We start from the raw sequence: 24957 nt of genomic DNA, 5'->3' as shown, positions 1-24957 counted from the left end.
CACCAAGCGCTACACTCCATGTTTGCACGCATCAGCGATGCGGTCATCTGCGGGTATCAACAGGGAGGTTGTCATGCGGTGGGAACACCCACGCACGTGGATCACGAAGTGGGGGAAGCAGCAGCAACGGGGACCGTAACAGTGGGTGGGGCTCGACATGCTGAAGCAACAACCAAGAGAGGCGTAGCGGACGGAGAGATTGGTCAATATGTGCAGAGCACTCAGAGGATAGTGGAGTGGCGCTGTGACTTCTGTGGCACGCACGCACGCAGGAGGAGGCTTCTACGCGGCAGCTGCGTGAAGACGGAGGAAGAGTGTGCAGTGGTACCCTGTGCATTTTCATACACATCACCACCCCCGCCCGCCCGCCGAGTACACATTGTTGGCAGAAGCGGTGGCGGCGCCCTATGCGCGGTGTCAAAAAAAGAGTTGAAAACTTTCCCTTGTAACTTCTTGGCGCGTGTGTCACCTCCACCCCGCCCCCACGTCTTAGTGAAGCTGCGGCATCTCTTGGCTGCAAAGGCAGCATCGACGCCTGTGTCCCTCGTTGCCTTCCCAGTCCCTGCCGCTTTTTCAGTTCGTTGTGCGTGTGCGGGAGAGGTGTGAAGTCTGGGGAAAGTATCGCTCTGATGGCGCTCTACATCATGGGGCGAGGGCAGTGCACATGCGCTCTCCATCTACCGGCCACAGCGTTCCAGGGGACTGTGACCAGCTCGTAGTGCGGAGGAAAAAAAAGAAGCAAAAGTGGGGTGTAAGAAGAGCGAATGCAGGAGCGCCACGGTGAAAGAGAATAGTGAGGTCCTGTGAAGACAGGGCAGAGGGTGGTGGCGGAGGGTGGTGACGGAGTCCACCTCTTACCCCGCCCTCCCCCAACCCTTTCAGCACAGCACGCGCAGTCATGCACAGGACGAGGTGGTGTCGTCGTGCGACATCATAAAAGAGGAGACCACCGAGAGAGACGGCAGGCGCACCACACACACACACACGTCAGTGAGACGCTCAAGGAGGGGGCGAAAAGACGCGGCGCGGCTACACGACGCGCCCATGGACACAAATGTGCACGATAATGAGAGACGCGACGCAGCGGCAGATTCGTGATCTCCCTTGTTGTGCGAGGAGGGGACGACTATGAGAGCGACACTCATGATAAGGAGGAGGTGCAGCACTTGTCTCACTGCAGTTGCTTCAACACATCCCCGCCAGTCCATGTGTTCATCTCGGGAGCGCGGTAGGGAGGCGCGCCGAGTGGAGACATCACCGTCGGTGGGCAAAGTTCGTTGTCAAAGGCCGACTCTTGGGGGGATGGCGGGAGGGAGGACTCGGCAGGATTTGCTGGTGGCTGTGGGGTCGATGAGAATGCTCTCCCGTGCGAGATGGTGGTCGCAGCTGCACTGCTGTGCAGTTGGTCTTGCTGCTGACGATTTGCCAACAGCTGCTGCATCATCGTCATCATTGATTGCATATCAGCTAATGACGGCATCGTCGCCGCGGAGGTCTGTGGCTGCGGTGCAGTGGTGGCCGCCGTGGACGAAGCAGCCATTGTGAGGGATGGCGGCCCTGTGAAGGATGGCGATGCGGAAAGTGCTGTAACGACGGTGCTAGGGCCGAATAGGGACGACGGGTTCGATGCGGGGGCGGCAGTAACACTCGGTGACGGGCCCTGAGCTGCCGAGTTGGAGAGATACCGGCGCTTGGTGGAGTCAACGTTGTCGGGGCTGCCCTGCATGTCACGCCGCCCATCATACTGCGAGAGCACACGATCACGGTACATGTTGAGCAAACCCGCCCGCTCATCCTCATGAAATGGATTCGCGGCACGGATGTCGCGTACCGGTCGAAGCATGGCTGGTAGGATCGTGTCAATGAGCTCTTGAATACCGCGGATAAGACCAGCCTTCTCTGGCTTCTTCAGCGGCGGGAATTTCTCTGCGTCGAAGCGCTCCAAAAAGGCCTTGTACGCCTGCACCGGCGGGAAGTCGCGGTGGTTCATCTTGTAGCGAGCGCCGATGAGTTCGTAGCGCCTTGGCAGCTGCTCCACAGCCTTCCTCTTCGCCTTGGACTTACCGAAGATCGCCGGCAGGTCGGTCCGGATGCCGCCAATGATGACGGCGTGCACGAGCACCTCCTTGGCTCGCCGAATGAGCGACGCAACCTTCTTGTCCTTGGCCTGCTGCGGGATTATCTCCACCAACTCCTGCAGCAGGTCCACCTTCTCCTCCGCGAAGAGAAGTGAGAATGAGTTTGAGTTGTACGGTTTATCCCAAAAGCTCCCAACGTAGACACGCGGCGGCTCCGTTGTGTTGATGAAGTTCGATAAGTTCCAGAACAAACTGCCGTAGACACGCATGAGCTCCTGGGTGGAGATGGTATCAGCCTTGTTCAGCACGAGGCGGAGGCGATTCTCAATCCCTTTAAACGAGGTTTGAAAGAGCTGGCGAAGCTCCGCGCCGGCGTCAAGTTTGCTGGGGTCGAAAAAGACTAAGATCAAGTCACTTCGCTCTGCAAACCAACGACACACCTTTACGTAGTCGTACTTGCGCTGGTGAATGTCCTTAGCGCTCTCTAGCACACCAGGACTATCGATGAGCGTGACCCGCTCCAGAAGTGAATGGGGTTCCTGGAAGCCCTTGAGGTTGTTGATGAACGACTCACCAAAATCTAGCAGGCCCTTGAACGGCAGATACTTCGAGTTGACCAGCGCCTGGCCGTCAATCGGGCCTGGCTCTTTGCCGTACATCATCACCGTGAACTCTGCCGTTGTCGGCTGCGGCCCAGTCCACAAGGCGTTGCTCTGCAAGAGGTAGTTGATGAAGGTGGTCTTGCCAGCCGACCACGGACCAAAAAGCGTCACAAAAGGGCGCTCATTGAGGATCGTCTCCTCATACCAGCTGGGACGAAATATGTGAAAGTTATACATCTCCTCCAGCGGCTGCACACGCTGAGTGTAGAGGGGGTAGAGCTTCTTGATGAGCGTCCCCATGCTCCCTGGTACGTCGCCGCCCGACTCCCTCGCATGCAGAGGCCCCGCAGCAGGTGCCTCGGAAACGGGCATCGGCAAGGCAATAAAGAAAAAGAGACGAGAACTGGAGGAAGTGAAGACTCCGTGCGCGCTATGAGATGACACGGCTGAACACACTCCACTCCTCGCTTTGCACAGACACACAGGGAAAGAGAAAATCGGTTTTGCAAGCGAATCGAGCAACAACATCGAGAGGGAGAGATGCAGCACAGCACAGCAGAGAGAGAGAGAGAGCAGTTCCAAAGAAAAGAAAGAAAAGCGAAGAAATGATCAAGAGAGACGCGTGATGACATAAATTGGTCAGCGTCACGCAAAGGAGAGAGGCCCACAAACGCACACGCCTGGGGTGCAGCTAAGAGGATGGGGGATGTGCTGTGTGAAGACGACGAAAAGAGTGGGGTAGAGCAGAGGCGTGGGGTAGAAGAGAAGACGTAAACATGAATGGATACGAGCTGCTAGCCTTTGGGGGGATCGAAGTGCATATTTGCGCCTCGAGCATGGAGACAGTTGAGAGAGAAGAGGCCCCGACGAGGTGTCCTACCTACCCCACCCATCGCTACGAGTGAGAGAGGAGTGTTACCGTCGTCAAACCTTGGCTGGAGGGGGGGGGGGGGACGCGGATTGTCTGTGCTCTCGTTTCCGTGCTGAATCGCGCGATCTGGCTCGGCTTTATGATGTCTACGTTTGATGCGGTGTGCGTGCGGAAAAGGAGAGATGCATCATCTGGTCACTTCGGTTCTCCTTGGACGAGCAGTTCTACGAAGACACAGTTGATAGGAGAGATGAGGTGAGGAGGGAACTGATGGAGGAGAATCACACACACACACACACACACACACACACACACACACACACACATGGAACGAAGAAACCAGCGCAGTGACCGACATGACCAAAGAAGCAAAGAAGGTTAAATGAAGAGGTGAGAGACTATTTTAAAAGGAGGGGGGGCGCAAGAGAGCCACCCAGGAAGGGGGAGAACCAAAGTCGAGGAAAGGGAACCGCCCGAAGCCAACGCGCAAAGGGGGAAAAACGATGGCGGTGCCGGCAAAGTCCGCACACGCAGCGAGCGAAGACAAAATAACGGGACGCTAGAAAAAGACAGGGGAGCCACGGAGAGATTAAAACCGCCCAAACGCACAAACGCTAGCGCGCACAGCCCCGCGCACATGAACGACAACAACAAAGAAGTCCTCCTTCGCCAGACAGGGAACGGAGAAGCAAAAAAAAAAGAAAAAAAGCCCCACCAGCGACGCAGTTCTCTGGTGAAATGACCACCACAAGAAGAACAACGACGGCGGCATCAAGCGGCACGAACAGGGGACGTAACATCCCCACTTCGGCTCAATTCTCCAAGGGAGAGCGCCCACATCAGAGTAGAAGCAAGAGAGGGGAAGAGGGAGAGAAATGACAAGGTGGAGGAAATACTCGGCATTAACAAGCAGCAGAAGCATCGTAGGCAACGATCTAGCATACCTCGATACAGGCGCTGATGCACACACGCATACACATGTCCGGAGACAGCCCTTCTCGAGGTGGTCATACACGCCAACCATGACACTGGCCAATGCATGCACAGTTCAAAGAGAGACCTGAACGCTGCAGAATCCACCAAAGAACAGGGGGAAAGACAGAGGTCGCCACGCCACACACCGGCACACACACACACACACACACCAAATGAGGAGAAGTGTGGGGTGGGGGGGGGACCACACCAACGACACACAAAAAAGTTACATCGACAAGCGCATAGAAGAACCTCCGGAAGGGTGAAGCAGCAATCGAAAGCATAGCGAGTAATCGAGGGAAAATTTGAGAGAGAGAGAGAGAGAGGGACAACAGGAGTGAACAAGGGGGGATGTCCGATGGTGAGAAATGAAGAAAAAGCAGCACCAGCAGCGGTGACTCGATGATACCGCACAGACATCCACATACCAGCGCCTTCAAACAGAGGGAAAAAGAGACCGCGCGCATGTGCACTCTGGATTGAGGATCCTGGCAGCATGCACCTGTGCGTTTGTGTGTGTTGGCTCTGGAGTGGCAGAAACAGTCGCTGTGCGTAAAGAGGGACTTGAGAAGAGAACAAGAAATCAGCTGTAGGTGAGGTGTGAGATAAAACCAAACAGCAAATCGAATCCCACGTGCAGTGTCATCACTGTTCCACAAGATGAGCAATGCGGAAAGACAAGATACCCCTGCAGGAGCAACGAGGCGGCATCGACAACGGTGTCACAACGACAGCAATGAGAGAGAGAGAGCGAGAGACGACACCGAGATCTGAAATGAGAAGAGGGTGTCCAACGAAAGAGAGACGGCGAGGGAAAGTCAGAAAACACCAAAGCCATAGAACAAGAAGAGATGAACACCCCATTGCGGCTTGGAAAAGAAACAAAAAAATGAACACTGCTCAGTTCATCCAACGCCAGAAAGATGCACACAGGGAAAAAGAGAGAAACAGCAAATCATAGATGGAAAGAAATCCGAGAAAGACAGAGATAGGGTGTGTGGAGCATCACATACGCGCGGCAAGGGTGCTCGAAGGCGCTCACACCGCCGCAGCCGAGGAGAAACGACAGCACCCAACGGGGCGTAGGAACGAGCAAGAAAAAGAGAAGAGTGCCTACACACCAGCAAAACGGCAACAACAAGGATAAGTGGAAGGACGTCACTGGGGCGCCTCCCCTCCCCCCAAAAAATTACGCTAAACCGTAGGCGCGCAGACATACACACAGCCGCAGGATCAGCAGACGGCGGCAAAACGATATCCACGAGAGCAGAGGCGCATACGCATCTACTCCTACATGCACGTAGGCGTATACAAAAAAAAAACACCCTAACATGTATACCTGTGCACGCACGCCTGCCAGTAGAGAAAGAGAATGACACGCGTGACGGTACGCGTGTCTGCATGAGTGCGCAGAAGAAAAGGAAAAGTGCCCCACTGTGCTACACCAAACTACGACGCTCCCCAACCCTACACACGCAAGTGACGGAGAGGTGTGAGCTCCGTGAGGTGCCCCGTACGTGCCTACGTGGTGTCTGTCGGAAGTGCGAAATCGAGAAGCATACATCAAAAGGACGGCGCTGATCACCACAGGAAAGAGGGGTGAGCTAGTGCGAGGGGCTCTACCGGGACCGCGTTGACTTTGCCGGCCTCTCCATCGCGTTCAGCAGCGTCACGACGTCCTCTTCAGTGACCCCCAAGTCTTCCATCTCAGCCAGCAGCTGCTGGTAGCCTTGGCACTTGCCCTCCTCGAACCAGCCATGCTCCTTGGAGCGGCAAAAAAGGCAGACGTGCTCGTAGCGGCACGTGCTGTACGGGCGGCGACTCTCGAAGTCGCACCGCCCGTAGCCGTGGCCCGGTGAGGCACCGCGGCCGTTGTGTTTCATGCACAGCAGCTTCTCACTCTTCTCCTTTACGTAGAAGTAGTATGCACCGAAGCCCATGTCCGGCGCTGGAATGCCATTCTTGGCCCATGTGTCGAACAGCTCCTGCACCCCACTGACGTGCTGCCGGGAGAAGCTGATTATGGTGAGGTGACGCAGCAGCTTTGTCGCGTTCCGATCCCGCAGCATGTGCTCCACGTCGGCCTCATCCTGCGGGGGCCAGTGGAAATCCTTGCACAGAGCCTGGTCGCTGTGCTGGTGGTTGTGCTCCATACGCTCCCTGCGCCGCAGCGACTGTGGCGTCTCGCGGAAGATGTGGGTGATGGTGTGCCGGTTGACGAGCGGGGCGGAGAGGGACGGGCGCTGCGGGCGCGAGCCGCCTGGCGTGTAGGGCTGTGAGCGACTTCCTGACAGAGGCGTCGAGAGCTCCTTCCGCAGAGACGGTGTATTGGGCGCTGAGCCGCAGTGGCTGGAAGTGCTGGACTGGCGGGCCGCTGCCAAAGCAGGACTTGTGGTGCTCCCGGTGGTCGTCGTCAGCCCCCCATTGCTGCCCATGCTGCCTTCCTTCAATGGAATCGCTTGCAGCCCCTCTGGCCGAGTCATAATCGTGCGTGGTGAGCGGCGCGCAGGTGGCTTGGCAGTCAAAGAATCGCCTGTGCGTCCCACAGGCGCCATTGATGTCGCTGCCTCGCCGATCCCTGACGAGAGCCACGGAGACGTAGTTGTTGGCGGTGACAGGGAATAGAGAGTGAAGAGCTCGCCGTTGCCGCCTGGCCCTGGGCCGGGCAGGATATCTTCGACGCGCATTGAGGACTCTGTCTTGGTAGGCCGGGCCGGCGGCGGCTGCATCGTCTTGAGAGCCGTGTAAGGGCTGCAGCTAGGGTTTGCCGAATCCCTCATCGAAGGTGGCATTGACATCGCTTCGACCGGTGTAGTGCGAGGTGGCAAGCGCACCCCTGGCGACGTCAGAGGTCGCTGCAGCGGGGTCGCCGCCGTGGTGGATGGCGACATAGTGAAGGAGTTGGAGTCCACACGAGCAGCGGTGCTGAAGGCCCGACTGAGATTGTCAATTGTGTTCGAGGTCGCGTCGACAGGGAAGGGCAAAGGCGGTAACGAGCCTGCCGGCTCTGAGAAGGACGCTGCAAACGAGGTGGGGAAGTCGGCGAGAAGGCTACCGACGCCGTCGCTGGAGACAAGGTGTGCCTTGACATCGCCGGACGTGTGCCAGCTGCCGGTGATAGCTGCCATGCCGCCAGACGATGAATTCAGGCCCTGTATGTTGTCCGAGTTCTCGTCCTCGTCCATCCCCGGCAGCACCGTCCGTATCGCCTCCTCGATGCCCCAGTCAGTCACTGAACGCCACTCGCGCAGCGAACTGCCTATCGCACGCTCACTTGGGGCCCCCGCGGGCAGTATCCCTGTGTTGCACTCCACCTGACTGAGCAGCGTTTCTATCTCAGATGGCTGCGAGTGCAGCGACCCGCCAAAGGCGGAGGTGCTAAACCCCAGATTTTCACCGATGCAAAACGAATCAAGAGGCGAGGGCTCGGCATTTACGGCGCTAGCGATGCCGGCGGAGGGCCTCGGTGGCGCTGAAGCGCATGCGCTTGGGGTGGCCGAGGCAAGGCAAGTGTTGGCGGTCGTCGCCGTCGCTGGGAAGGCCAGCGGTGCACCCGACAAAGACGGTGGCGCATGCGCAGCAGCAGTTGCCTCGGGGTCACCACCTTCTGCCGCCTTTGCGGCCAGAGAGGATGTGGCTGGCTTGGGAACGAGGACTCCCGCCAGCGCATCAAAGTGGGAGGTGGACATATAAGCCAGTGGGGGCGCATTGGGCGTTTTTGCGCCGCCGTTCGCGCTGCGAGGGGTCGGGGTGGCGTTAAAACCCCAGCGAGGCGCTGGAGAAGAACCGGGGCTGAGGGTGGCAGAAGGCGCCAGAGGCACAGAAGGCGCGGCGCCAGGAGGAGGCGGGGATGCTTCCATAGACTTCCGGGAGTGGCTACTGCCGCTGCTATTCACCTTCGCGTGACGCGGCTGCGGAATAAAATCCCGCGAGGTTGCCGCGGTGGCTTGGGCAGATAAGGTACCCTGCCCCATCTGCACGCTGCGCGGTGGTGGCGGGATTGTCGGCTCTGTTGCCTCTCTGTAGCCCCGACGGGCACCGCTATTGCCGTTATGATTGCCATTGCCATGTGGACCATGAGCGTTGAGGGTGTTAATGCCGAACATGCTACCCTGGTGATTGAGTTCGCTGTTGGTGGAGTTCGAGTAGGAGCCATGGCTGCCCCAACTACCGCTGGTGCCAAACCGGTTACTGCCGCCGCCGCTATTCGTGTGGAGCGGTGCGGGCGGCGCGTTGTCAGCGACAGCGGCGCCACCAACACTGCCGCTGCCACGAGCGATTGCTGCTATGACCGCGTCCGGCGCGTGCCTATACTTGCGCTTCTCCGCGCCCTGGTGACGGCTCGCGTTGTTCGGGTTGTTGTCTGAATTAGACCCGCGTGGGTGCGCCAGTACTGCGCTATTTTCACGGTTGTTCGCCTGACTGTCAAGCGTGCGTCGACTCACCCACTTGGCCGTCGATGGTGGTCGATTCGTCTCCATGGCGGCGCTAATAATACAGCAAACGACCAAAGCAGGCCCGAACAACAACAAACAAAAGAGATCCCCCGCGCCCTCTGCCGCGCCCGTTATGGGGGAAGCACACACACAAATAGGGGGCGAACGAAGCGAAGGAAAAAAAGAGCGCAAAGCCTCGTCCACGACACCACCGCTGACGAGGCACAACGTAATCGACGACCCCCAAAACAACAACAACAACACCAGCAGCAGCAGCAGAGGAAAGAAGACACGCAAAAAGATAAAGCGAAAAATGACGGGAAGAGCGAGAAAATAAACTAAAAAGACGACGGTAGGAGAGAGAAGAGAAGAGAGAAGGGAGACGGCGCCACACGCAATGAGTGGCAGACAAAACACAACAAAAGGGGAGAACAAAAAACCCCGCGGACTAGCGCCAACGCAAACGAAAATGAGCGTCTAACAGGAGAAAAAAACGGCCTCGACGATGTCAACGCTGAGGAGTGGCGTGGGTGTGAATGTTAGCCACGTAAGCGCAGCTATGCGACAGGAAACGACGGCAAATTGCACCACTGTTGAGTGTGCACAGAAGAAATGGGTTGCTTGTCTCTGCGCGCGGGGGTGTAGAAAGTGCGGAGAGAGAAATGCAGAGTTTACTCAGGGAAACTCACGGAAAAGAAAAACGCTTGGGACAAGACAAGGCAGGGTGGTGCTGGTTGCTGGTGCCGACAAAGCGAGAGAGGCGGGAAAAAGGAGGAGCTGAAAGTCAAGCGTGGGCTGTCAGGCGCACACGCGCAATCAAACAGGGGACGAAAAGGGGGGAGTACTAGCGAGAAACAAAAGGAGGGGAGGAGGCGTACACCCCAGAGAGAAATACAGAAAGAGAGGGAGAAATAAAGCGACGACGAAAACAAAAGTTAAGAAGCCAATACACAAGACGAGAGATAATACTATGATATCGAAGAAGAATGAATCTCGGTGCAACTCAACAGCGATGTAAAGAAGAAAAGCAGAAGAAGAGATCACCCCACCACCACAGGGTAAGGGTAGGGACAGGAGACACACTGAGACTGATTCAGATAGGTACAGGCACGTGCGCACTCTAGATTCGGAAGAAAAGAGAAGTGGTGACACCAAATTTGCCCCAATCACGCGCTCGCAGTGATAACCTAATCAAAAGAAAAAACGGTAACCGAAAGAATTTTGCAGAAGCACCAAAGATTATCCGCGGCTTTCAAAGTGAATGCACGCACAGACGCACAGACGCACAGACGCACTTTAGTTTCGATGGTAAACCCTCTGTTTTGCACCCTGTAGTTTGTGTAGGTTCGTGTGTGAAGAGACAAGACCGTACTTCACTCCAATACGCGAGCGAACAACCAGACACCTGACGACAGAAGTACACACGCCCACACAACGAGCCCAAAGGGACTGCAACGAGAGAAAACAGAGAAGCCGAAACAAGCACTACACAAAGCGCGAAAAACAACAACTAGTGCTTCACCTCAACAACAGCGCGCGTATACAGAGACTCGCCAGAATGGGCGGTGTCTTTTCCTCGCCGTCTATGAAAGTAGACTGAATGACGCCTTAACAAAGTCTCCCACAACGATAAACCTGTGTCACGCATACACAACTGAAGCGAGAACGATTCCCCTTTCCTTTCTTCGTTGCTGGGGCTGAATAAAAGAAGGAGAACTACAAAAGAGAAGTGGTAAACTTCTCTATTAACACGTCTATAAACGACGACGACACGATTAAGGGTGGCAGTACCACCTCAGTGCACGCTCAGATAGAGAGAAAATCGATCAACTATGGAAAAGCGAAGATGAACGTAGAAAAGAAGACACCGACAACAATGACAAGAGAAATCCTGATTGCGACACTAAGCGAGCAAGCGAGCCATAAGAGAGCGAGATACAGGCAGGGGAAGACAGCGAACGACAAACAGAGCGCACACACGCACACACATAACAGGAGACACACAGGAGGACAGACAAGAGCAAGAGGCCTAAGAGAGACAAATGAGGGAAAAAAAAAACTGAGGTAGTGAAGAAGAGAGGAGAGGTGAGGGAGGAGGACAGAGCAGTTTCAACCATAAATGTAATTGAAAATAGATGGAAAGACGCGTAAAGGCAGAATAGCCTCAGGAATCAATAGATAGATATAGATAGAGATAAATGGCGCGATAATATGCGGTTGGGAGTCATACACGGCCATGGCCTTGATGGGGGTAAGCTGTACGAGCACAATGAGAATCACTTTCTGTAGCACCCAGTCGGAGTGCCAGAAGTGGTTGAGGTTGTGAAGGTGCATCACGTGGGAAACACGGTAACCATCATTCGAGATGGTCGCAATCCGCACAGAGGGCGGGAACCGCCAAAGTCCATCTGATTGAGCGCATCCAGCCCAGTGCGCAAGCAGTGGGACGATTAGGACGTAAAAAGATGGCAAGACAGAACCGGTAGAAGAAGACACATACACAAAGAGCAATGAGTGAAACACGCACGCATGCACACACGCGCACGCACACAGCCGAAGGGGGAGGGGAGAGGGACAGCGAAAGGATGAATCGCAGCAGCAAACACAATAGCACCAACAAACAGGGAGAGAACAAAAATACAGTCAGAGAGGAAACGAGTAGGGGTTAAGTCAGCGAGAGCAACTTCCGTCTTATGTTTCTTGCGTGCCTTTTGCTTCTTTCTTTTCCTTCCTTGCAGACTCTACTAGAGGGAAGGCAACTTGGCGTGAGCCGTATATTCGGATTAGAGAACAAAAATGGTGAGAGAGAGAGAGAGAGCTGTATACATGCATAGGTGTGAGTGCTGGTCAATAGAGACGAGGCAGAGAGGTGCGAAGAGAGAGCCAAGCCACACAATTGAAACCTCTCAGATGAGGAGGGAGCGTAGAGGGGAGAGGGAGAGAGAGAAGGCGGATGCGAAAAGAAGAGGCGCAAGCATGAAGAATTGAGGTGGAGTAAAGAAAACGACGAGTAGGAGCGACGCTACATACACACACACGCGCGCATATGCATGCAGAGAGGCAGAGAGAGGCAGGGCACAACACACAAGGGGAATAAAGGGAATGGCAGGCAACTCTGAAGTGAAAAGCAACGAGAAGGTAACACACAACAAAAGGTCCAGAGAGTGAGAGTACCAACAGTAGTAGTAGTAGTACAAAGCTGCTGTATAGTCTGTTCAGGTTTTTTAAAGGAGCTCTGATTTCTCTTTACAGCACCTACTCCTTGCATACGTAATATATCTATGTAGCGTACCTCTGTTCCTTGCGTTTTTTTTCCGCGTGCTTCACTGTCGCTGCTCTAACTAGCCTACACTTGACGTTTTGTATTGATGTTCTGCGAAATACTCCCCCTTTCTTGCCTGATTGCCAAATATGAATCCGTTGCCCCGCCTTTGCTTTGTGTGGGTATGGGCGTGCCAATGTGTCAACCCAGCGCTGCTGTTGCTGCCGCGGTGTGTGTGCGTGCCTGTGGATATATATTTTTTCGTGCTTAGCTCCGGATGAAATCGCGCCTGAGCTAGTGAGTACAGTGGGGGATGTTGTTGTGCTCGCCTGTTCACGGGCGAAGAATGAGTGGAGCGAAGAGAGGTTTCAGTTCGCCTGGTAGCACTATGAGGATCTGCACTGTGTAGCGATCTCCCTTTTTTTGTGTATTGGAGCGGAAGGAGCGACTTGTGACCTACGACGCCGCGCTTGGCCTCGAGCAAAGGGCAACCTTGCTCTGGATTGAGGCGAGCAGAAGGGGTGGATCCGAAAAAGGAAAAGAAAACGAAGGCTTAGACACCACGCAGAGATGAAGAGAGATGAGAGAGACACAGGCAACAAAAGAGCTGTCGGGCGAATGAAAGGGAGACGACAACGACAATGACAACAAACAGAAAAAAAAAACGGCACCACAGCCGTGGCGTTGACGAACCAAAGAACAGTGCGGGGGCGTGTGTATAGAGAAGACACTTTGGGGAGTTCCTGACCAGAACAAAAAAAGCAACAACAGCCAAAACGAGCACCGTTGCACTACGCGAGAGAGACAAACAGGCAAAGGACGCGGCGGCTCGGAATGCGGCGGAGAGAAAAAGGCAGTCGCTCACTCTTTTCCGTACCCTCTCACGCGTGCACCACCCCCACCCTACAAGACAATAGCACAGACACACCGGAGGCACAAGCACCGGCGAACAGACTACAACAAGACGAGATTCACTCTGGCAAGGAGAGAGACTGATGGGGAGATGGCGCGGGGAGACACGTTAGCAATCTCAAACAGATTCTGAAGCAGATATTGAGAGGGGCACATACACACACACACACACATACATACGCACAGCCAAGGGCAAGGAAGAAAAAAAGGGGGTAATTATGCTCACGAGACAGAGAAGACGAAGTAGAGAAACAGAGATAATGCGAGAGAGCTAGAAGCACAAAAGACATGCGGGGAAAGGAGGAAAGGAGGGTGAGAGAAGGAGAGGGGGGAAGTGAGGGGGGTAAAACAACAGGCGGGATACTGAGGACAACACCGAGAGCAACAGCGAAGGCAAAAATAGACAAACCCCAGTGAAACCGAAGGGTCGACCAACCACAGATGAAAATGAAGTGCAAAGAGAAAACGAGAGAAACCCGCAACGGAAAAGGGGGGGGCAATCGAACAAAGTAACGACAGAGAGGCCAGGCGTGAAATCGGACGGGACACAGACGACACAGAGAAAGCAAAAACACACGAGATCCCCACAAGAAAGGAGAGAAACAGAAAAGGCAGAAAAAAAAATGACGAGTGAATGGAAGACGAAGCACCGTTTGTTTCGAAGTGAATGACAGAGAGAGAGAGAGACAGAGGGAGTGAGCAAGGGAGAGATCTGAAGGGCGTCAGCAGGGTGAAGAGGAGAAGAGGTGCGATGGGGAAAGAAGGTGTGGTGTACCTGTGTATGAAGAAGAGGGAAAGATACCGCTGACCCAGGCGCCAACTTACAAGAGATAAACAAGCTTGGCGAGCAGGCAGATAAGAGACAAATAGAGAGAGGCGTACACACACACAGACAAAATGCGCTGTCAAGCAGCAGTGGCGGTCAGACGGAGAGTCGGTGCGTGTGGTAGCCTGTGCTATGTCGGGTGGGCCCTTGCGATGGGTGTCTTGCCAATGGGCTGTCGCTCTTTTTCTCCGCTGCTATTGTTGGAAGGAAATCACGAATTAAAAGTGGCGACCTTTGCGATGAGCCCGTCTGGGACGTGGAGGGGCGTAGGTGCGTGCGTGCGTTGATTTGGACGGAACACACGGGAGGGGTAGGGAGGCGTCCCTCACCGTCACACTCTCTTGTTGGTGGGGTGAATAGTGGTAAGAACTTTTTCTTCTTATGGTCGTTGTTTTGATGATGCTTCTTCTGGATGTGAGTGTATGGGTAGGTGTTCTGGCATTCGGATTCGCTCTTTGAAGGCAGGCACGGAGAGAGAAACAAGGGAAGACAGTGAAAGGAAGGAGGAGATGAAAAGTGAGTCCTCGTGGGCCGTTTCACTCGATGTTGGGGAGAGTAGGGAAGGAGAACAGGAGGAAGAGGGCAATGGCCGCACGGATGCGCGTAGAGCAGACGGCGTCCTCACTCAAAGCTGATAGACACGAATGTCCCGGTGCACAACAAGAGGGAACGCCAAGCAGGAAGGGAACTGCACAAGGCGCCGCTAACATATCGACGAGATGGGCCATCACTTCCCTTGCGCCTGAGGAGGCGAGGAGCGATCCAACGCAAGGCGTCGCACAGACGCGCATCGTTGGAGATCTCTACTTGTACCTGAGTCTCACTACTTTTTATGTCACCTCTAACTTATCCCGCAGGCGCCAAAGGCACACACACGCACTGGCACGAGCATAATAATAAGAGTAAAAAGCGTCACATAACTCATCAGCAAGGGGTAAACCAGAGAGAAAAAAAAAATCAGAAATTTGATCCAAAACAGAAATGAATGCGACGGATACAAAACAAAACAAGCGAAAGCACGAGGAAACTGAGAACCCGCAAACTCAAAAGTGAGGGGGAGTGCATGGGGGGGGGGGGGAGGGGGCGCACGGGGAGAGGTGTTAGAGGCAACAGGCCAAGAGGAAGGGCGTGACACTGAAATGAAAAACAGAGAACAGACAATCGCGAGTGGAGTGGGGAACAGAAAAGGAGGATTGACAGCATACAGTGACCAGAAATCAGGGAAAAGCTACGAAAGAAAAAAAAACGAACGGAGGAGAGAAGAGGGGAAAGCAACGAAAGGGTGAGCGAGAGCAAGCGAGGTGACATCGTCGCAAGACATGGGAGAGGAGGGGAAGGCGATGTGTTGGGCGAGACAGCCGTGCAACCGCTGACGCAAGCACTGATGTGCTGACGCTACGTTCTCCTGAGAGTCAACGGCGGGGGAACACCAAGCAGCGTGAGCCACGACAAAACGAGAGAAGCAAAAGAAGGGAACGACATCAGCCAATGTGGGGGTCTGTGGGAAGTGTAGGGGTGAAAGGAGAGGAGAGGACTCTCATGTGTGTGTGTGCGCCCCCCTCCCTCCCCCCCCCCCGCCGCGACACTGCTGCCAACATGCGCACAGTGGGCCCCCAGAGCGGAGGGAGAGAAGCCACCAATCACGCCCCCCCCCACCCCTCCGCGAAACAACGGAAGCGATGAAATCAAATACGAAAGAAGAAGGAGAGAAGAAACAGAAAAAATCAACACGCAAGCAAACAGACGAGTACCCTCTCCCTCCTCTGCCTGTCGCCTTCGTTCTCCTGCCACATTTCCGGCGCGTTACCCTCCCCTCGTCCCCACCCATTTTTGTTTGTTTCTCCGCTCCGTGCGGCCTTCTACACGCTACGCCCCCGCTGTCGTCGCGTTTTTCTTGATCTGGCCAAACGCGACGCCGCGGGCACGAGAGGCGAAGAGCAGCGAGCTGCTCGACTCACTGGCGTTGTAGCTAGCCGGGCTTACGCAGACAAACATGAGCACCTTTGCCTGCCCGGCCATGGAGTCCTGGAGCAGGAAGGTGAGGGCAGAGTTACGAAAGGGCACGTGCTTGGCGTTTTGAGAGAGCCCGGCAATCACGTCACCAAGAGCCGACAGCGACTTGTTAATCGCCACGGCCTCCTTGAGCTGCTGACCCTCCGCGCCGCTCTTTTCCACGCGCTCACTACCGGCCAAATCGATCAGCGACAGCTTGCCGTAGCTCTGGATATTCGTCTGCTTGTTCGTCGTGCGCACAATGATATACAGAAGCATGTGTGATCTCGACGAGTGCTCATTCATGTTTGTCGTGCCCTCGCTGCGGTGTGTCTGGGCCGTCGCCATGATGCTGTCAATGTCCCTCGGTGACGTCACCGGCACCTCCTTAATGTTCGTCACATACGTGCCAAACGGCCCGCCCTGCTTTACCTCGTACGTCAGCCCGGCTGCCTCCTTCTTGGTGGCCAGTAGGTCGCGGATCTGCTCGCAGTAAATCTCCAACACAGAAATCATCACGACCGAAGTCTCCGTCTCCTTGCGCTCCTCAATGATTTCGAAGAGTCTCTCGAGGGCACGCGTGTTGATGCCCTTGTTCTCGCCGTCAGCGCCGTTCATCGTGAAGGTCTTACCACTCCCGGTCTGGCCGTAGGCAAAGATGCAGACGTTGAAACCGTCCACGACACTGTCGATAAGCGGAGCCGTGTCCTCGAATACGCGCGACTGCGGCGCCGACGGCGGGTAGACCTCGTCGAACTCGAAGAGCTTAGGTCGCCCGCTGGAGTCCACGAACTTCACTTCGTCCTGCGAGGGGTACGACATGACGTCCTTGTGGCCGCCGTCGATCTCCCTCTGCAACATCGGTCGCACGCGGCAGTACACGCGGATATTGCCCTTCAGCTCTTGAATAGTATTGTAGTAGCTTTTGCGCAGCTTCATCTCGCGCTTGTATAGCTCCTGCGTCCACTGCAGTGCCATTTGGTCGGCCTTGCGGTCCACATCGCTCGCCTGAACCATGGCCGCCATAGCGTTCGACATCTGCGCTGAAAACAGCTGAGCCTGCTTCGTGATGTCAGAGCAGAGAACCTCTTTGATCTCGCGCTGGCACTTTCGAATGAACGCCACAAGACTTCGCATGTGGTCGGTCGATGCCGGTGGCATAGAGCGGGTAGTGCCAGCAGCACTCCGTGCGCCAAGCGGGGAGGCACCCAGCACCGGCAGAGGCGCCAGATGGGAGCCGTCCATGCTGCCACCCTTCTCCAGCAACTCCACACGTTCAGCGTACTGCTCCAGCATGCTGACGGCCTCCTTGTTCTTTGCCTTGGCGTCCTTGTACTTGTTCTGCAGTTCCTCGTGCTTCTGGCGCAGTTCTTCCAGCTGTGCGCGCAGGTTCTGCGTCTCACCTCGCTCGCGGTTCATCAAATTCTCCGTCTCCTGCTGTGCCTTCCTCATCACCTCGGCTGCGTCAGCACGTCGGCCACCCCCGCGGCGCTGGCGCAGCTGTCGCTGCACGTCGTCATCGTCGCTATCTGTCTCCGCCAAGTCCTCGTCGCCTAGGGAGCGTCTCTTGGAAGATTGACCGTCGCCGACGTCAAAGCCTGCCATGGCTTCGTACAGGCTCAGAGCCTCGGTAAAGCGCTCGATAAGACTCATCAGCTCATTTCCGATGCGACTGTGATCGCCAGACTCGAGCATGCGTATGCATGCCAGCTTGTGCTGTTTGCATTCCTGGACAATCTCTTTGTCCGAGAGAATTGACGGATGCTCCAGTATGTACTCAAGAGAGGCCAGATCTCCCTGACACTCCAGCAGAATCGCCTCCTCCGAATCGAGGATATCGTTGCGGTTGGTATTGTTGAGAGAGGCGAAGTTGTGTTGAGGGTTATTATTGGTGGGCTGCTGCTTGTCTTTGAGCATCTTGGCGAAGATGCTCTGGAACGGCTCACCGAGGACGCGGCTCTGCTGAAAGCGCTGGATCAGACGTTGGTGCCCATTTGTGTGGTAGAGCTGGTACCACTTGATGACGGTGCTCATAATCTTGTCACGCACCTCAGCTGAAGTGGTCGTCTTAGCCACCTTGAACAGGCGATCCGTCCACTTATCCGCCGACAGCATCACGGCAAACTGCGGACCACTTTGGATGACGCATTGATCCATCACTGTTATCATGCAGATCTGCGTCGCTGGTGGGTTGTACTTGAAGTTTTGGCGGATCCCCTCCAGTACAAAGCCACCGTTGCCGTGGCGGATGTGCTCGACGAGGCGGGCCGTGGCGTCCGGATCACCATCCGGACTGCGAGAAGACATCTGGCGCGCAATCAGTTCGGTCACCTCCAACTCAACCGCCGAGGACGCGACGGCCTGTGGACCGCCACGATTCGCCCCTATGTTCATCGTGTACTCTTTAGGGAGAAGAACCTTTGAGCGATTGTGTGGATTTGGCCGTTGCTCTACTGCAGCAGCATAACACGAGGGCAGGGAGGAGCTGGCGAAGCAAAATACGCAGCTGCAGGTTAGAGCACGCGCGCCGTCGGAGAAAGCAGAGGAAGGAGGAAGAGGGAGGGCAAGGCAGGGAGACAATACACGCAGAAAGGGGGAGAAAAATGAGAGGTGACGTGCTCAACAGAGAACTCTTGTAGCCTGTAGAAGTACGGGTGCAGATGCATGGGTTTATCGGCCGCACCTGATGGAGAGTAGGTGTACCAACAGCCAATGAAGCGAGGAGGTATGTGGGGTGAGGTGACGAGTACGGAAGTTCGAGAGAAGGGCGCCAGGGCGGACACACAACAGGAAACAAAAGACTGAAGAGGAGGTCGGCAGTGATTGGGCCCGGCAGTGAACACACACGAGGAGCGAGCAGAAAAAACCACTACTGGTACGGGAGAGAGGCTTAAGAAGTCACTGTAAATGCGCTCTATATGGTAGAGGCCCCTCCACTTCCAGTGGATCCGGTGGGACGGGGACAACGAGGAGTGGGTCATGCACACGCTGCAAGCACCCACCACCGCGATGCGTAATAGCAGAGGACGGCAGCCAAAAGTCAGTCACAAGGCAACAACAGTTGTAAACACTCGGCCACAGTTCAGCTTTCACATTAGCCTCCCGTCGCGCCCCCTCACAATATGCATCGGGTAGCAGGGAGGGGGGGGGGGGGGAGCAACAGAAACAAGGGTAAAGATCGCCATGGAACACCAGCACAAACAGGCCAAAGGCTCACTGGATCCCCTGCAGCACTGAACGCCCCATATCACTGACAGTGTTGAACTCCTTTTTGCTGTTCTTACAGAGCAGTTCGTCCTGTGCATTTAGGCGGCTGCCTCGTCCCTGGATCCGGGTGGTACGCCACACGCTATCAGAAAGTAAACAGAGGCGCACAGCAGGCGTGGCGTGTTTCACTGCGCGCAGAGGCACGTTTGGCCTTTTCCTTCAGCATTGCCCTCAGCTCCTGCATAGGAAAGACTCAGCGTACTGCCTTCCTTTCTTATCCGCCTCACTCTGGTTCCACATCCTCAGCCCATACCAACACACGCACACACTCCCACGTTCACCAATATCCACGTCTCCGCTAAAAACAAAACCAAGTAAAAGCAAAAAAGCAGCGGAAGGTGCAACAAGCTGCTATCCATACAGCGTTGTACTTCCATCCAACGCGATCATTCCACCACGACCCAGTGAACCAACAGACGCGCACAACAACGGCAGCCCACCTGTGTCTCGGTGCGGTGCTACAGGCTAAATCCCGGACCGTCTAGGACCAACCGACAGCCGTCGGATCGGGCCATGCGCCTCGCGGGCTCCTCTCGTCCCTCCTCGCCCCCTTCCCGCATGCGTGCTGCGCGATCGGCGCCACAGACAGGCCTGCTCCGCGCACATGCACTGCGGGCTCGGTGGATGTGCACTTCTCGGCGCCTTGTCCGTCCATCACGCGGGCCCCGTAGACCTCTGGGTGCGGTGTTTGGACGCGATACGCCATGCCAGCTGTGGCCGATAGCACGCACGCACGCGGTGCTCGCGCCACCAGATCCCGGGGCCTGCCTCAGGGCGACGTTGTTGCCTGGGGAATGGGGCTCGCCGTCTGCAGCTCCCGTCCCCGTCGATGCCACGGGGGGTGTCTGGAGGGCCTGCCCGCATGCGCCGCGACAGGCGCGACGTCGCGACTAGTCTGTGGCAGCAGGGGCACTCCGCCTTCCCCGGAATCCGCACCCCATCGACAGGCGTGGGGGTGTCGGGCCGAAGGGGCCCGTGTACGCGCATGGGCCCGCGCACAAAGAGCCCGTCGCGTGTCGTTCTGAAGGGGCACAGGGGGATGTCATAGGCACCTGACGGGGAAAGCCTCTGCAGCGCGAAGAAGATGCGTGTCATCCGATCGTTGCGTGCTAGATGGTAGAAGGAAACTAGCGAACAAGAAAGAAACAGCGGAAGGCATGGCGAGAAGAGCGGAACAAAAAGGCAAAGAAAAGCAGACGGACAACAGATCAGTCCAACTGTAATCTTTATCGCAGCGTGTCCATCCTGCCATACAACACCAGCCACACTCCGCTCTAGCGCCGGCCAGTCACAGACCCACCGCGTGCGGTGCGGCGCAGCCGTGCACACGCCCTTACAGCAATGCGCCGACTCAGCCACCCGAGCACCGCCGCTGCCTCAGACTCGGCCCACCCCTCGCCGCGCAGGCCGCCTCACAGCCGCTCCCATCATGCCGGTCCCCACGCCGTGCATCCCTCGGGGCGGCGCGGGCTCCCCGCACCACTGAGACAGCGGGGGCCGCGTGAGGTTTGCTCGAGTCACGCCGATGCTCGGCCAACCACATGGACGCTACAAGCGCCTTCACGGTCGCAGGCCGCTCCGGCGCAGCGCCGTCCAGCACCGGGTCTCCGACATCAGCAGCGATGCACCGCTCTGACCTCCCCGCGCCGTAGGCACTTGGCCCTGCCACCGCCAGACGTGGCGCAGCATCGGCAGGGATAGGGGAGCTGCCTGGCCGCACCACACAGAGTGGGCACTGGAAACCGATACCACGCACTGAGGTGTGCCCCTTGCCATCAGGGAGGACAAGTGCCCAAACACACGCACCTACACACCAAAAAACCAAGCGTGTCTTTGTGTGCGGTAAAGGAGAAGGTGGAGGGGGAATCGAAGAAGACAAGAAAGCCAAAGAAGGGGAAAAGGGGATGGGGAATAGGAAGGGAGGCGAGGAGGAGGGCATAGCAGCAGCTGGCGTTCACATATACATACAAGAACGAGCAGACAAACAAGTTGTGCAGGTACACATGAATGCACAAGGCGGATTTCTCATTAGCAGTTCGGTAGCTCACATAACACATACATGTGACGCACAGAAGACACACAAAAAAAAAACGACAAGGGCTTTCATGTCATCGATGACTGCCAGAGAAAGAATAACGTTGTTGTTCTCCAGCGTGTGGACCACCACCACGAACCAGTGGATTGACAAAGCCTAACAGGTGCCTCTGTGGTGCACTACGTCTGAATCTCGGGGCGTCTAGGATGGAAGAAAGATAGAAGAAAAGAGAAACACAAGGACAGCGAAATCGGAAGATGAACACCACAAGTGAGGCGGTCGGTCCCTTCTTGAGAAAAGGAGGTATGGCAGAAGGTACAGTGAGAGGCGTGCAGCAGCGTTTTGTTCTCTGTCTTTTCATCCCTTGCGGGCCTCACACAACCACAGTGAGAGAAAGGGGCGGGTCAGGTACATTACATAGCGAGACCGGTGCCGTCGTAGTATCGCGGGTTGTTTGGACAACCAGGGCTCGAGGCAAGGTGGTACCGCCACCCTTCCATGCCGCTCTTGAAGCGCTCGTGGCACAGCGGGCACACGCTTTGCGTCGGCACTGCCTTGATGCACTTCTTCGCCATAACGTGCTCGTTGTACTCCGTTGCGCGGACTGCCTCGTGGCATCGAGGGCACTCACGCACCAGCTGCCGCTTCTCACACTCCGTCACCAAGTGCTGCTGCAGTTGGCAAATTTCTGTCACCTGGTCGCACAGGGGGCACGGGCAGAGCATGGGGCAAGTACTCACATAGTGCAGGTCCAAGTTGTGTTCATTAAAGCTTGAATTGTACTCGCCGCAGAACTGGCAGGTACGCAACCGGCAGTACTCCATCTCGCCGCTCAATGCAGGCGCACGCAGCGAAGGTGGTTCAGAGGAGACGCCAGGTGTGACCTCTTCAGCGGTAGCGTCATTCCCCTCTGTCGCACGAGGTGCCGATGGACGCTGGAACTGGGCCTGTGACGAGCCTGCACTTCCACTGCTGCGTCGCTGGACAGTCAAGGGGTCCGTTTGCATGCCTGACATCTTTGGCACAACGCTGCGGGCGACAAGCTGGTTGTGCTTGTAATGCTCCAACTGCTCCTCGACGAGTGCTTGCTGCGCTAGCTTGATGTTCTCCAGGTAGCCGCTTGTGGAGCTAGGGTCTAGGTAGAGTAACTTCGCCAACAAACCCACCGCGATCTGCCGCACATCGGCGTTGGAGTGCTGAAGACTCGGCAGCAACACCATGGAGCATAGGCTGCGCGTGTCAAGACCGTCGGAGGTGTGACACGCGAGTCCAAACTCGTCCACAAAGGTGCTGAGAATCTTAATGCGCGACATATGCGCGCGGACGCTGGCAGGCTTCTTGTGTTGCTTCTCTGGGTCCACCAGCAGCAACTCCACGACGCGGCGATGTCCGAACGGGGAGCGGGCGAGAGCCAACACTGCCTTCTCTACGCTCTCTTGAACACGAATATTCGACTCACCGAGTCGCGCTGTGAGTTTCGGAAGCGCCTTGGCGACAGATTCGGCGACCTGGTCTGCCGAAGCGCCAGGCACGTCGCCTTCTACGATCTTGGTCAGAGCGCTGCAGGCTGCGATGGCGGCACCTGGCACCGGGTCCCCGACGCCGAAGCCTTTGAGAGACATGTACAGCACCAGCTGCGCCCATGCAGCATCGCTGTGGGAAGCGAGGGCTTGAGAGCCAGTACTCGACACAGCGCCGTGCAGCGCCGCCTCCCGCTGCTGCCCTTTTCGGCTAAACAAGCAAGCTACGCAGTACACACCGAGATCTTTTGTGTATGGCTTCGCCGCTGCGGCGGCGTCGCCAGTGAGTGGCAATGGCCCAGGCAGCACCGTCGACACGCACTTGATGGCGGTGTTGAGGGCGACCTCCCAAGCGGCACCGTCGCCGGCGAGCGGTACCTCATCGCCGCCAGAGCCGCTTTGGTTGCTTGGCTGGTTGTCTGTTAACCCACCTGTAGTGTCAGAGAGGTCATAGTAGCCTTTGCCGCCTACTACTATCTCGTCATGCGCGTTCCACCCTCTCTGCACGTAGCGTGGGGAGGCGGCGCCGTTATCGTTGTCATATGCTGCGGCACTGCCTGGCGCGCCTGCCGGGGAGGAACCGTGCAGCTGTGATGATGATGGCGAGGCATTTTTCGCAGCCACAGCCGACGGTGCCGCGTTCGGTGCAGCAGTGGCAACCCGCTCGCTCTCCTCTCGAAGCGCCGCAATACGCAGCTTGATCTTCTTGGCTAGCTTGTAGTCCTCCACCGTCACGGCGCGCTGCTTTTCCAGTTCGAGCCGCGCAATCTCACGCTGGGCGTGCTCGATGATGGTAATCTGCTGCTTAAACGCCTCCGCGGCATCAAAGTCCTCCTCCTCCACAGCCTTCTGCTTCATAGCAGCGAGCTCGCTGACACGGGTGGTGAGGTTGCTGGCCACCCTCGCTGACGTGCTTGAGGTGCCTTCGCCAGGGGGAGGCGGCATCATCTCATCCAGTGGTACCGTGGCGTGCACTCCTATGTGAATGGCGAGTGGGGTAGCGATCCAGTCCTGCAGCTTCTTCAGAAGCTCACCGTGAACCGCTAGGGCAACTACGCCGATTTGCTCGAACATGTTGTAGCTGTTGGCATGGGGATTGCGCAGCACCAGCTTCAGGTATGTGCAACGACGCTGCAGGCCAACGGTCTTGAGCTCCCTAGCCTGGTAGTCACTAGCCACATTGTTGGAAAAGCGAACGTGGCCAAGACGCTTGAAGACTGCCTTGCTGTACGGTCCACACACGCCATTCTGCTCCTCTTGCGCCGTCGGCTCGGCGACATAGACGATCATGCAGGACGATATTTTGCTTTCGTGGGAGAGAATGCGTAAAGTGTTCGCCCACACAACACCATCAAAGCGGAAGCCAAGCTCCTGCGGGTACGGTGCATGCACCCGTGAGACCCATCCGCACGAGTGCCGATCCTGCACGCGGAGTGCGTCTGCCGAGTGGACTTCATCATGAGAGCTAACGTAGCACAGGTACACATCTAGGCGAGGGCCATACTTCACCTCTGACTGGAACATGAGGAACGCTTGAATACAGTGAGAGAGAAAGGTTTTCAATTATTAAAACGTCGAAGGAAGGAAGGGAGGGGGCGATGGCGTCGCGGATGCTGTTGTTTGTCAGATTACTTCCCTTGTCTTCCTCTGCGCACGGCCTGCTGCAGGAGGGAGCGACGTATGGAGGGGGTGCTGAACGACCAACTCGCACAAGAGAAGGAGAACAATGGGATACAGAAGGCGATAAGCGTCTCTAATCACTGATGCAGACGTCTCAGCTGAGGACAAAATATAGAATGCATGCACCGCCACCAGGAGCGACTGTACACGACGGATGAAATATATATTTGGTCAAGGATCTGAAGGAACAGAGACAGTGGCAAGATAACCGCAGTGAGGGTTTACTCATGATGCTTTCCACCCTCGCAACGATAGTCAGTTAAAACGCGAAGAGCAGTACTCCAAATCGAGTAGAGAGAGAGAGACACAACAACAAAAGCGAACGGTGATGGTGTTTTTCTTTACATTTCTGACCTGTTGTTTTGAGTAAGCAATTTGCGTCTCCAGGAAAGCATAGTGACCTCCCGCTCTCCTTACACATACGAGGGAAGGGGGTGGTGTACAAGAAAATGCCTACGCTTTGGTGGTTTCCTAGTCTTCTACCGCTAGCAGATGAGGAAA

The 24957-nt window shown here is 56.1% G+C and overlaps 4 protein-coding genes across 4 annotated transcripts; all 4 read right to left on the bottom strand.

The window, feature by feature from the left end:
- Positions 1-1171: 1171 nt before the first annotated feature.
- LBRM_19_0590 (putative sarcoplasmic reticulum glycoprotein) lies at positions 1172-3052 on the bottom strand (the record flags this gene model as incomplete). Its single annotated transcript, XM_001564105.1, has 1 exon — positions 1172-3052. One exon carries the CDS (start codon positions 3050-3052, stop codon positions 1172-1174), a length of 1881 nt encoding a protein of 626 aa, XP_001564155.1.
- Positions 3053-6145: 3093 nt separating this feature from the next.
- Positions 6146-9007, bottom strand: LBRM_19_0580 (conserved hypothetical protein; the record flags this gene model as incomplete). The annotated part of the gene is made up of 1 exon (XM_001564104.2): positions 6146-9007. One exon carries the CDS (start codon positions 9005-9007, stop codon positions 6146-6148), a length of 2862 nt encoding a protein of 953 aa, XP_001564154.2.
- A 6821-nt stretch (positions 9008-15828) lies between these two features.
- LBRM_19_0570 (putative C-terminal motor kinesin) lies at positions 15829-18348 on the bottom strand (the record flags this gene model as incomplete). Its single annotated transcript, XM_001564103.1, has 1 exon — positions 15829-18348. One exon carries the CDS (start codon positions 18346-18348, stop codon positions 15829-15831), a length of 2520 nt encoding a protein of 839 aa, XP_001564153.1.
- Positions 18349-21669: 3321 nt separating this feature from the next.
- Positions 21670-24300, bottom strand: LBRM_19_0560 (conserved hypothetical protein; the record flags this gene model as incomplete). Its single annotated transcript, XM_001564102.1, has 1 exon — positions 21670-24300. One exon carries the CDS (start codon positions 24298-24300, stop codon positions 21670-21672), a length of 2631 nt encoding a protein of 876 aa, XP_001564152.1.
- Positions 24301-24957: the final 657 nt, after the last annotated feature.

This window comes from Leishmania braziliensis, chromosome 19, assembly GCF_000002845.2.
Source record: "Leishmania braziliensis MHOM/BR/75/M2904 complete genome, chromosome 19".
NCBI lineage: Eukaryota > Euglenozoa > Kinetoplastea > Trypanosomatida > Trypanosomatidae > Leishmania > Leishmania braziliensis.
Note: the sequence above shows the minus strand (reverse complement) of the source record. Positions and strands in the feature narration are given on the sequence as shown.